General features: G+C 39.9%; 1 protein-coding gene across 15 annotated transcripts in view; it reads left to right on the top strand.

Moving 5' to 3' along the window:
• Positions 1–12,500, top strand: part of ncor1 (nuclear receptor corepressor 1) — an 87,946-nt gene that overhangs the window by 41,328 nt on the left and 34,118 nt on the right. For all 15 annotated transcript variants that reach the window (XM_046839154.1, XM_046839168.1, XM_046839169.1 and 12 more), the window contains 3 exons: positions 8,107–8,237; positions 10,247–10,458; positions 11,398–11,502. In XM_046839154.1, coding sequence (XP_046695110.1) covers positions 8,107–8,237; positions 10,247–10,458; positions 11,398–11,502 — 448 coding nt within the window. The remainder of the gene's footprint in view (positions 1–8,106; positions 8,238–10,246; positions 10,459–11,397; positions 11,503–12,500) is intronic.

The raw sequence follows: 12,500 nt of genomic DNA, 5'->3' as shown, positions 1-12,500 counted from the left end.
TGGAACTTTCTCCTTTTTCCTCTACAAGCTCTATAAAAGTGATGGAGGTGTACCAAAGACATTAATAAAACCAAGGAACAGTGGCAGCTTTGCTGTGGTTTGCTCCGGCAGCCTTTGTGCGATGGCGTCTTTGACATTTTGTTTCACGTAGAAAAGGTGGTAATGTTGTGAGAACGTAGGACCGGTCTCCCCCTTTCTTACTCGTCTCAGTGGTATCTCCCGCTTTCCCATGTCTAGGACAGGAACTGGAAAAGTTTGTCGTACGGCTGTGAGTGCCAATCAAACGCCTCAGACACGTAACACCTGGCCCAGCCCTGTCACCCAAGTGTGTGTGTGTGTGTGTGTGTGTAAGTGTGTGAGTGTGTGTGAGAGATATGCGCTGTGATTCGGGAGTGAGTGGAAGGTATGCGGTGGCAGCGCCTAGCGTGAAAGAGCTACAGTTTGGAGTAGATTCTAAGCTGCCGCCGGCATCATGGTGTGTGAGCCCAATACGCTGCCGGGGTCCGACTGCTTTACACATGCACATACTGACTGATGAACCTGAAGGTAGTGTGTGTGTGTGTGTCAGCCTTGTGTCCCTGTTCATATGCATGTGTGTGTGCGCCAGTTGTCACAATGTGTTAGTGTATACTTATCATGTTGTGCGTGTGTATGCTTTTTTATTTGATTTTGCATGACTAAATGTGCGTGCTAGCTGGCGTTCGCTAGATCAGAGATCTTAAAGTTAAAAGTTAGATATTTTTATTTATTTATAAAAATTTGCCAATTTTTGTTTACTCGCATATCATAAAATACCAGGATTAAACGGGAAATGAATCCAAATGAAGTCTCACCCAGATCGCATTTAGCCATCAATAGGCTTTTGTGCTGATGAGACGAGTGTATGTTGGTCTCGCAAAAGTGTTCCGCGGTTTAGGAACACAGTCATTATTGTTGGAAAGAAAAACGTCTTTCTCCGACTCGGTCCGTCTGTTGATCCGCATTCCAACTTGAAGTCAGTTGTCTTCCCAGCGTTCCAGACTTCGGAGGCCGTTGGCTTGCGAGTCTGTCATTTCCTAAAACAAATAAGTGCCTTGTGAATCAGCAAAAAAACATGTATCCATAACCTAAAGTCGAGCGCTAGAGGAAAGGAGATTTTTACAGCCTCTAAAGCTAAACCCCTTTTAAAAAAAACTAATCCTTCCACCTGATTGCGTTCAAGACCTTATTTTTGACGATGGAACCATCAGAACCGGACGACCTCTTTTCATGAGTCAGGAGTTTCGACAGAAGTTTGTGGGTGCCTGATCCTTAGATTCGGACGTGCTTTTTAGACGTCCCATTCAACAATTTGCTGTTATCCTCTACTCTATTGGGAAGATGTTTCACGAGATTTTGGCTCATTCACCCACAAGGGTGTTGGTAAACTTGGGTACTAATGTACGTGAGGAGGCCTGGGGTGCAGTCAATGATACAACTCATCCTAAAGAAGGATGATAGTGTTTAGAGCACTGTAGCCGGAGATCTTCCAATCCAGCCCATATAAAGCACATGTTCCTGGAGCTGGCTTTGTGCACAGGGGCAGTGTTACGCTGGAACAGGTTTGGATCCCCTAGTTGAAGTGAAATGAACAATTGTATCCTATCGCATGCAGTGACCTCATTTAGAATTGTGTGGCTCCAACAGGTTGAGGAAGAACCACATATGGCTGAATATGTCATGTCTCAATTGTTTTGTCCATATATAATGGCTCTTGATCATTAAGTGTACATTGCATCCAGACCAGATCTTATGTGACAGGAACTTTAACCCCTTACCAGGATGCTAGAAGATATTATACAGATTGCTCTATATTAAAAACATCTGCATCGACCAGGAGTGTCTTTATGTCCACCGATCAGATATAACGGCCTCGGCCGCCCATGACCCTGTCGCCGGTTCACCACTGTTCCTCCCTTGAAGAACTTTTCATAGATACTGAGCACTGCAGACCAGAAACACCCCACAAAAGCTGCAGTTTTGGAGATGCTCTGACCCAGTCATCTAGGCATGCTCGACAGAATCCACCGAAAGGAAATAACTCTAAATAACTCTTAAATCTTTATCTAAATCTGAAAAGGCTTTGCATTGGATACTTGCTGCATCCATAATGTACATTTTCAAACCCTGGTAGAAATATAGGTTCTGAAGACTGAATCTAGATCTATTCATGCACATGGAGCATCCCCACACAATAATGGTAAACACATTCGAGAACTTGGCTTCTTCTTGGCTTTAGGATTTAAAAGGTACCATTAGCAGGGCTGTTGGAGGCCTTTCTGTTCCTTGGCTTGGAGTTGAAGCCCAGCATGGAGTTTGACATCCTTTTATGTTGGGTTTGAGGTCATATCCATCTGGCCTGGATCTGAATGTTTCCAGTCTAGGGTGTTTCTAGAATGGCTCTGGGATGGAAGGAGTCTCGGAAAGCCTTAATATTATAACCTATTATATTGGTCATATTAGTCCCTGGCATACGCTACATACACTATATTTCCAAAAGTATTGGGTCACCTGCTCATAAGTACGGTGTGATTTTTGAGCATTGCATTCCACATTTAGTCCCAATTTGCTCTTATTATTCCCTCCACTCTTCTGGGAAGATGTTCCACCATATTTTGGAGTGTGTTTATGGATATTTATGTTCATCAGCCACAAGAGTATTACAAAAGGCAGGTACTGATGTAGGTGAGGAGACCTGGGGTGCCGTCAGCGTTCCAATTCATCCCAAAGGTGTTCAGAAAGGATGAGATCAGAGCTTTATAGCAGGCCACTCAAGATCTTCATCTCCAAACCATGTACACCAGATTTTTAAGGAGCTCACTTTGTGCACAGGGACATTGCCGTGCTGGAGCATTTGGTTTCCAAATGTAAGTGAATGCAAAATTGTATTAAAACGCATCTAAAGGCGTCCTGTACAATTGAGTGCCTCCAGTTGTCTGGTAACAGTCTGGAAAAGAACCACATATAGCAGGAAAGTGCAGGTGACCCAATACTTTTGGAAATATAGCCTATGTGCTTGAAGCACAGCTTGACTAGAGTGAAATTACAGGGAAAATTGACAGTGACTTTTCCCATGCTGCTCATTCCAGGTTTTATTCATCCGTTAAAAATAAAAGTTTGAAATCTAGATTACAAAAAAAATTGCCTTTAGACTTAATTTCTTAATCCTGGTTTCTCAGCCCACGCTTCACATCGATTGTTTGTACCACACCACAACAGCTTACTGAATCCCTATCAATGCCTGTTATACTTACAGAGGACTGTAGATAGCACGTCACATAGAACTAAAGAAATGGCAAAAGTAATCTAGCTTCATTTTTCTCTGAAAATGTGCTCATAGTTCAAACACGCTACACTGAACCTCAGTAACTTGTGCAACTCTTCTAATAAACCAGATCTTGTTGTATTGTCAATCCTCTTATTTTACGGAGAAAACTGTTTTCTGTCTAAACGCTTAAGTGTTTTGGGGAAATTTGTAAAGCCTGCAATAAATAATGAATAAATGTCACCTCACAAGAAAAAGCTGAATCATTACCTATTATAAAGTATTAGTCTCATTTATACAAATCACTTACACCGTATCAATTGTTAATTTGGAAGCCGGAACTTATTTTGCAAGTCATGCTGTTTAATGTACACAACTAGAGGTCGTCCGATTCATCGGTTTTGGCAGATAATCGGAACCAAAAGTTGATAGCTGGAACTAAAAACCACATGTATGTTGTGATTTTTTTTTTTTTTTTATCTGTTTTGTCTCGTATTGTTCGCATAGTTTCGTATAGCCTCTGCTGTCTTGTTTAGTCTTAAGTTAAATGTATAGTGTTATATATGTCTGTACTTTTAATAGTCACCAACAGCTGGAACGAAATTCCTCGTATCTACGCACTTGGCGAATAAACCTGATACTTATCTTGATACTGATACTGATAGTTTTTCCGGGTTGCGTCCATAGCTGGAGCAGCTGCTCTTATTATACAGTACGAGAGCGCCCTCTAGAGGCGAATCATTGCCGCCTTTGTTGAAGTGTCTTTTTTGTTTCAGTTTAAATGCATGGCTTTTCCCCCTCAATATTTCTTAATTTAATTCATATATTAATTTCATTTAGCATATTTTAATAATAAATTTTTTTTTTCCATTCTTAAGTTCAGTATTCTTTTACATAGAGAGTTGTGCTTATTAATTTTATCCAGTATCCATTTTAAAAGCTATTGATTGATTAATCAGTTATTGGAACCAGATTACAGATCAGATTTGTGCATTTAACCACTGTTTGGTATAAATTTGCTCATTGACTGAGCGTAAGATTGGAGCCTAGTCATCAAATACTGTGTGTATTACACTCGCTCTAATAAACTTGGACCACTTCTACCTCCACTTCTATCTCCTTTTTCCCTGGGCATCCACACACAGACGTCGTCTACCTTGCATCTATATGCGGCTAAAGATTGTTGTTTAGACTTTGGAGGAAATGTTGGATAAATCCTGGATGCTATTGATGCGTTATATATTGTAATAAGTCATTGTTTTTAAATGTGGACGAAGTAATGATGCGAGCTCCTTTCTTCCACTAATACTTTTTTTTTTGGGTAAAATTTGAAGTTAAAGAGCATTATATTTCCTTAAATTGACCAAATACGAGCCAATTGTTCACTGACCTGAAGTGCTTGCTTCTGAATATGATGGGGGGGTGTCTCTTTATTACCGTGAGCACTTTTGTTTATTAATAGAGCCTAAGTGGAAGTAGAGAGCTCGGGAACATGATTGGCGTTTTGTGTAGATGATTCTCTCTCTCTCTCTCTCTTTCTTTCTTTTTCTCTCTCTCCCTCCCTTCTCTGGGCGCTTGTTTGCTGCATACTTTTAATTAGTACAAAATCCATTTAAATGGACGTATTCAGGGCTCACTGGGCATTTTAATGTAATTTTTGAAGTATGTTTAGTTCTATTCTTCATCTTGGTCGCTTTCATTTCACTCCGATTCTATTTTCCCTCTCTCTCTCTCTCTCTCTCTCTCTCTCTCTCTCTCTTTCTCTCTCTGAATCGACTGTCGAGCCTTTGACATTCCTTGGCCCCATCTGGTGTCTGCATGGCTTATTTGTCTTGGCTGAAGCAGCTTTGTTCTCTTAAAAGTTTTAACCCAATAAAGTGCTTGTATTTCTCTTGTGGGAGAAGAAGGTCAGACTTGTGGATTGTTGTAATTGGAGTTACGTCGCAACTGATCAGCCTTTTTAAAAAGCATAGTTTTGTATTGTGTGCTTCATAATTATTGGCCCTCACAGAAATCCTATTGAGAACCTGTATCCTCAAAAGTCCTCAAATGAAATACAGGCAGAAACAATACATGGCCACAGACAGGCAGAAACTATACATGGCCACAGATGGACAGATTTCTTTCATTTCTTTTTTTTTTTTCTACTGAGTCATTGGTTTGATAGTTGATTACTGGAAACATCTATCGACAAAAATCTATACCGATAGTTTTACTGGGTTGCTTACTACAGTGCGAGAGCGGCCTCTAGAGGAGAATCACTGATGCCACGTGCTGTTTATTTGAATTGTCTGTTTTCATTATCATTCATTTTGGATGTAACTGTTTTTTTTTATATATATTTCGAGTGTTTAATTTTTGTCTCGGTTCAGTTAGAATGCGTCTTTTATTTTCCTTAACATTTATTTTCATATATATAATAATTACATTGATCTCATTTAGCAAGTTTTCATTTAGTACTGTTTTGCGTGACGTGTTTTGTTTGTTTTTCAAACTATCAGTTTATTAATCGTTATCCGCAAGTCCGATCCAACCTAGCTTTCGGTTTCTGTAAAATCGGTTTAATGGATGAGAGTTGTTTTAAATTATTTGCATACAAAATATTTTGTCCATGCACCATGTATGACTGATTTAAGTTTCGCCCAACCTGTTGAATGTTTTCAAAGTGCATTCTGCATAATTATTGGAACAGCGTATTTTGTGATTTTTTTTTCAAAATGTCAATAATGCTGTTGCCATTGTGAGTTATTTTACATGTAATAACATCCACATTGTAATATAATTGTTGGGGATGAAATTAAATCTTTAAACATACCGACAGTCTTAGAAAAACGCAATACAATGTGCATCCCATCAAGGGAGGAGCAACATATCAGGATGCTATAGTTTTTTTTTTGGTTGTTGTTTGTATGTTTTCCCATATAGCATGGTGTAGTTTTAACCCAGTCACGGGGCCTCCTGGTGCCTTGCGTTCCTCTGATTGGCCCTCTTTTAAAACTTTTTATTTTTCACCCCACCGTCTTTGAACCGAGTCCCGTCAACAGTGAACCTATTGTGATTTTGGAGCCTGGACGAAAGCTTGTCCTTCTAAACAACCTCGTCCATGTGAACATCATCAAAGCACCTCATAGTGCTAATCTTATCTTTGGAGCATGCACCAACCTCTTAAACTCTGTCATCTCTCTTCGTTTTGTCGTTCTCTCATTTTTCTCTTTTGATTTAGTTTAATGAGTAACTTCAGGCCACTTTGTGTTTTTATAAGACCACCATATTTAAGCGTGTATTCTTTGGCCTGTCCTTTAATTTTTTATTTAATGTGTAATTCTGTGTTTTTTTTTTTTTGTTTTTTTTTTTACACAACACACACAACCTTTATCTTAGTCATTCTTTGGGCACAGCTTGTTGAACCCTAGCAATAATCTGCATCTGAGCATGGCTGCGTAATGGACGATGAGTCAGATGATATGGAGGCATGTTTTCCCACAACGAGATTAACGAGTCTAATGCGGAGCCATTCTCACAGGGCGCTCTTCAATTAAACTTGCTTTGAAGTGGAGAAGCAGACATCATCCAGGTCAGCAAAAGTCCCCCGCTCTCCATCCAGAAAAGGGGCTCGTCAGATTTCATCTCAGTTTTTGAAAAGACAGTGGGTTTGAACAGATTTATGCAGCACTGAAAAGCAGGGTGTTGACCGAATGCAGCCTTTAAATAACAGGCCTGTGCTGTGATTTGAGATGTTTTTTTTTTGTTTGACTGTGGATAAATTTCATGTGCATGTTCCTTTTGTTCATATGCAACAAACCGAGTCATTAACGCTATCAAGATCGACAAACAAGCACAAGTAGTCCTCAATATTTTCATGCTTTTGTTGCATCGTTAAAGTCAAAGGTTCTGAAAACCGTACAGTTACATTGTTCGCCTTGATTCCTCTTACTGTTACTGCCTGCTGCTGCACATTGCCTTGCGATGCAGGTGACTGGGCAGGCCATTTCATGATATAGAACACTCCAGCTGACTGTTTGCTCTTTAACGTTTACAGAGCTTGCACATGTGGGTCATTGTCTTGTTGTGCGGTGAAGTCGTTTTCCAATTAGCTGCATTCCAGTCGTAATTGCATGGTGATGAAGTTGGGAATGGTGGCCATGTTGGGTCAGTCTTCTTTTTCACCCGGTACAAGTCTCCAAAACAACCCCCGAACTATTAACCCTCCATCTCCATGTTTAACTCTGGGTGTTTGGAAGTCTGCTAACATCATCTCTGCTGTTCTCCATCTTACATAAGCTCTTCTGTTTGAGTCAAAAAAATGTCCATTTGGACTCTACAGAACTTCCTTCCAGTCATTTACTGTCCAATTCTTGGACAAGAATGTGTCTCAAAAATATTAGGTGTTTCCAAACGTTCAACATGCACTGTAGCTCTGCAAAGCCTCCACTCGTATCTAATATTCAGTTAGATCTGGTTGCTAACCCAAATGAGGATGGGTTCCCCTTTTGAGTCTGGTTTCTCTCAAGGTTTCTTCCTCATAACATCTAAGGGAGTTTTTTTCTTGCCACAGTCACCATGGCTGCTCATCAGGGATAAATACACATCGTTCACATTAACTGTTAAATTCTATAAAACTGCTTTGAGACAATGTCTGTTGTGAAAAGCTCTATAGAAATAAACTTGACTAAGTAATTCTACACTACATTTTCTCTTTATGATTTATGACACTTATAATTTGTAACAGCAAATGACTTGTATGAATCAGCAGGTTTTTTGTTTTGTTTTGTAAGCAGAACCCCAGACTAAACACGATCTGCTTTGTGTCTGCTTTCTCACAGCAGATAACACGGCCCTCACAGGAAGAAAAGTCCGAGGACAAGAACGAGGAGGAAAAGGCAGAGAAATCCGACAAGAAAGAGGAAGACGATAAGAAGGACGAGGAGGAGAAAGATGAAAAAGAGGACACGAAGTGAGCGCCGTTTTGATTTGTTTGTTGGGTTTTTTTTTTTTCTGAAGGTCGTTTTAACTCAAGTCAGATTGTTGGCTTCTGTTGTAGCTCTGACATCACTAATCTCTTAGAAAACCTAAATCCATGCAGTCTTTTCCATCGAAAAGACTCTTATACCCCAGAAGGTTGCAATCCTGGTCATACCTTTTTTTTTTTTTTTTTTTTTTTTAAGCTGTTTATACAGGACCACTACTTGAGAACCATTTCTAAGTAGTTTCTGGCTCTCTCCATCTCTCTCTCCTTTTCTATGCGTATCACGGTCCATTTCACAAATCATATTTTTTTAGTTTGAAGCACATCGGGATCGAGCTTCTGTTTCTTTCACTTCTGAGAATAGGACGGCTCTTTTATCAGCGCAGCGGGTCTGGAAATCTTTAATGAACGCAGATGGGGGAAATCTGCCGCGTCTCATTCGCAGCCAGAGTTTCTTGTCGACAAGGCCTTCTGTCTAACGGCATTAACACATTTGGAGCGCGCTCATATTTACGGAATGTAATGGTCGTAGAATTGACACTGGAGACTCCTTCCAGAATTGCTAAATATCTCTCAACCCAAAGGAAGCGAGACTAAAAGAAGTAAAGAATAATGATATGTATTTTTTTTTTATAGACATAGGAACTGTATAAAAGAAAATAAGCACTTGAATCACAATCAAGAAACACAGCAGCACACAGTACATATAAATACAAAGTACAATACAAAATACAGTAAATGGACAAATATATTGCGACAGCCATCTGTGCGGCTTCCCCAAACTGTTACCACAAAGTGGAATGACCGTTACGTAGCACTGGTGACTCCTCTCATAATTGCTCAACACCTCTAACCTTATAGGGAAGATTGACTATATCGATGATTACGCTCGTGCTGTAAAAGTTCTAGCGATTAAACAATTATTTTAACAGACATGCCGTTTAACAAGAAATTAATCAGCACTATTCAAAGTACACTAAATAGACAAAAGTAATGGGATGTGTGGTTCTTCCCCTAACGGTTAACACAAAGTCAGTGGCACACAAGTATAAGATGTTTTTGGATCCAAAAGCATTGTAATTTACTAGAACTAGGAGACCCAAACCTGTTCAAGCATGGCAATGCCACTGTGCACAAAGCCACCTCCTCGTTCATACGAAGTAGTATCAAAACGTTTCAAAACTGGTTTTGTAACACGCCAACAGATGGCAGCACAAGGATGCTGGAATAGTCACAGGGAGCACCGACCTTCATAAGTCAGTGTGCCAGAAGACATCGTCTTGGAGCCATGCGATCTCACTTCCGCTCCCAACCTACTCATTTAGATGTGGCTTCTGGACTTCATCCCTCTCCCGAAGATGAGGATCGAGCTCAAGGGTTGCCGTTTTGACACCATTGCGGACATCCAGCGTGAATCAAAGAAGCTGCTTGACACGCAAGCAGCAGGAGCGCTGTATTGATGTGCGAAGGGGGTTATTGTTTTAAAGTTGATGGTGTATAAACATAGATGAATAAAGTACTTTCTACTGGCTGAATGAGCACTAACCTCCACAAGCACATTCCAAACTCTAGTGTAGCATCTTCCCATGAGAGTGATGACTATAATAACACTAAATGTGGAATGGGATGTTCTACGAGCACACACGAATCTTATAGTCCCCTGTCTACAAACCCTTTGTCCATATGTGTTAGGGAAAATATGCTACGCTCGGTTGAAAAATGATTCAAAATGGTTTCTTATTTTGCAAAAACCTTCTATTTCCGCTATTGTTCTAATTGAACTTTATACACCATGTTTACACTTTGTTCTACTTCATGGTTCAACCTCAATCCCACAAACACACACACACACGCACTTAAGACCCTAATGACGAGACAGCCATGTTCGTTTCCTGCTTTACTCTGTTTTGAAAAGAATGACATTTCAGATTCGCCACAAAATTTCCTGACGCATTCAGGGGCGTGTTTTTTCACACACATCTGCTTGTTTGGTACAGGGACATTGGCAAAGACAAAGAGAAGTGTGAAGGAGAGGACGAGGAAGGGAAGGAGCAGAGCACGCCACGCGGCCGCAAGACTGCTAACAGCCAGGGACGGCGTAAAGGCCGAATCACAACACGCTCTATGGCCATCGAAGCGGCTAGTACTGCCACAGAGGAAGCACCAGCACCACCCCCTCCCCCACCACCGCCACCACCACCTGAGCCTGGTAATACACACACACACACACTCTCTTATACCCCGTTCATCTAGGTGTGTTTAATATATAGTCTATTATAAGAGCATTTATTACTATATTTTTTATATTCATTGCTATTGAAATCAAAATATTTGCTCAATGATAATTGTGGTTGGTGGGTGAATCTAACAAATAATTAGGATATGATAACAACTAGAGGTCGAACGATACTGATAGCTATGTTGAATCGTACTTGCCGATAACCGATTTAAAAAAATTTTTAAATGGATGCTGGATTTTAAAAAAAAACACACCATGTAAAATAGTACTGAACTTTTACAAAAAAAAACAGTACCGAATCATAAAAATGTGCTAAGACATAAATACGAATATATTAATTTCTAATTATAAAATGAATTTATTCGAAATATAATATAGCGCTCTTCGTGCAATGCACAGTCTCGCGTGTAAAAACAAACAGCACGTGGCATCAGGGATTCGCCTCTAGAGGCCGACAGCGGACCTGAAGCCGGAAAAACTATCGGTATGGATTTTTGCCAACAGTTCCAGCAATCAACTATCGTTGCCTCTACCTCTATTAATAACTAAGGCAAATTTTAGTTTAAAAGCCAACCTTTCATTAAATACAGATATGAGTAAAACATATTTTAAATTCTATTTTTAAGATATGTGTTTGGCATTTTACAGAGGGCCGTTCCAAATGTGGGGGTCAGAGAGCTCACATTTCTTACAAGTGTTTTGTTCTACTCTTCTGAAGATTTGTTTTTAATTAAAACTGAAAAACTCTCGGATCAGCATTTGTTAATCATCTTTCGTGTTCATCAGTGTAACATGGTTTACATACGAGTCCCTCATGGCATACAGATTTGCGCTCCTCCTAAATAGAGCTCTGAAAATGATGGTAAAATAGGGAAGAAAAAAAAAAACCTCTTTTTGTCTCCAAACTAGTTTTACTGGAGCCTGTCCCTCCACCCAAACCAGAGCCGGTGCCGAAGCCAGCACGTGAACTTGCTAAGCTCGCTCCTGTGACCCCCATGGACAACCAAGCACGAGGTATATACATGCACAAGCACTCTCGTTCTCACCTCTGAAATCCTCACACCCTTGTTTGTTAAATCCAAATTTTTTTGCGCGAGGACGGTAGAGTTATCGTGCGATATATGGTTGTGGAAGCCGAACGGTGTCAAAAAGCTTGCTTTTTTGCTCTGTGCGCTGACCCATTTCTGCGCCGTGAGTTTACAGCCAAGGAAATGAAAAAAGAGCTGTTTACACAGTAAGCTCCCCCCCTTCAGCTCTGTCAGCAATGCTTCTGTTGGATCCATCAGGGCTGCTGGCTGAAGCCTGTGTACTCTGACATTTGAGGTTTTTTTTTTCTTTTTCGATTTTCCCTTCGTTTTTTTCCCTCCATTCTTTTCACTGAGAATAGTTCGGTTCAGGCTGTCCCGGGTTCCGTCCTCGCTTTGTCCAGCTGTCTGTCTTTCTGGGTGTGATGCTGTGTGTCTCAGGTGGATGATGGGGATGAAAAGGGCGAGTAAGAGCAGATAAACATCCTGCTTTTTCTCCCTCTCATTCTTTCTCTCTCAATCTTCGAGTCTTTATCTGTGGGTCGGTTCTTCCGAAGTAGAATACACTAGAGCTCGACCGATTCATCAGTTGTGCCGATTCATGAGCACCAATAGTTGATTGCCGAAACTATCGGCAAAAATCCGTATTAATAGTTTTTCCGGGTTACGCTATGTAGTATGAGAGCGACCTCTAGAGGCGAATCACTGACTGCGCTATTTATTATTTTGTTTGGATGTAACTTATATATATATATATATATATATATATATATATTATTTATTTATTTATTTATATATTATTTATTTATTTATTTTTTATTAGCAGTTACTTTTTGTCTCAGTTCAGTTCAAATACATGCCTTTTATTTTCTATAAAACTTATCATTATAGATCATATTTATATTCAAGATTCAGTCATTTTTTTTTTATTATTCTTCAGTAAAGTTCAGTACTATTTTACATTGAGTAAAATATTTTTAAAAATGT

This window comes from Silurus meridionalis, chromosome 25 (assembly GCF_014805685.1).
Source record: "Silurus meridionalis isolate SWU-2019-XX chromosome 25, ASM1480568v1, whole genome shotgun sequence".
NCBI classification, from domain to species: Eukaryota; Metazoa; Chordata; class Actinopteri; order Siluriformes; family Siluridae; genus Silurus; species Silurus meridionalis.
Note: the sequence above shows the minus strand (reverse complement) of the source record. Positions and strands in the feature narration are given on the sequence as shown.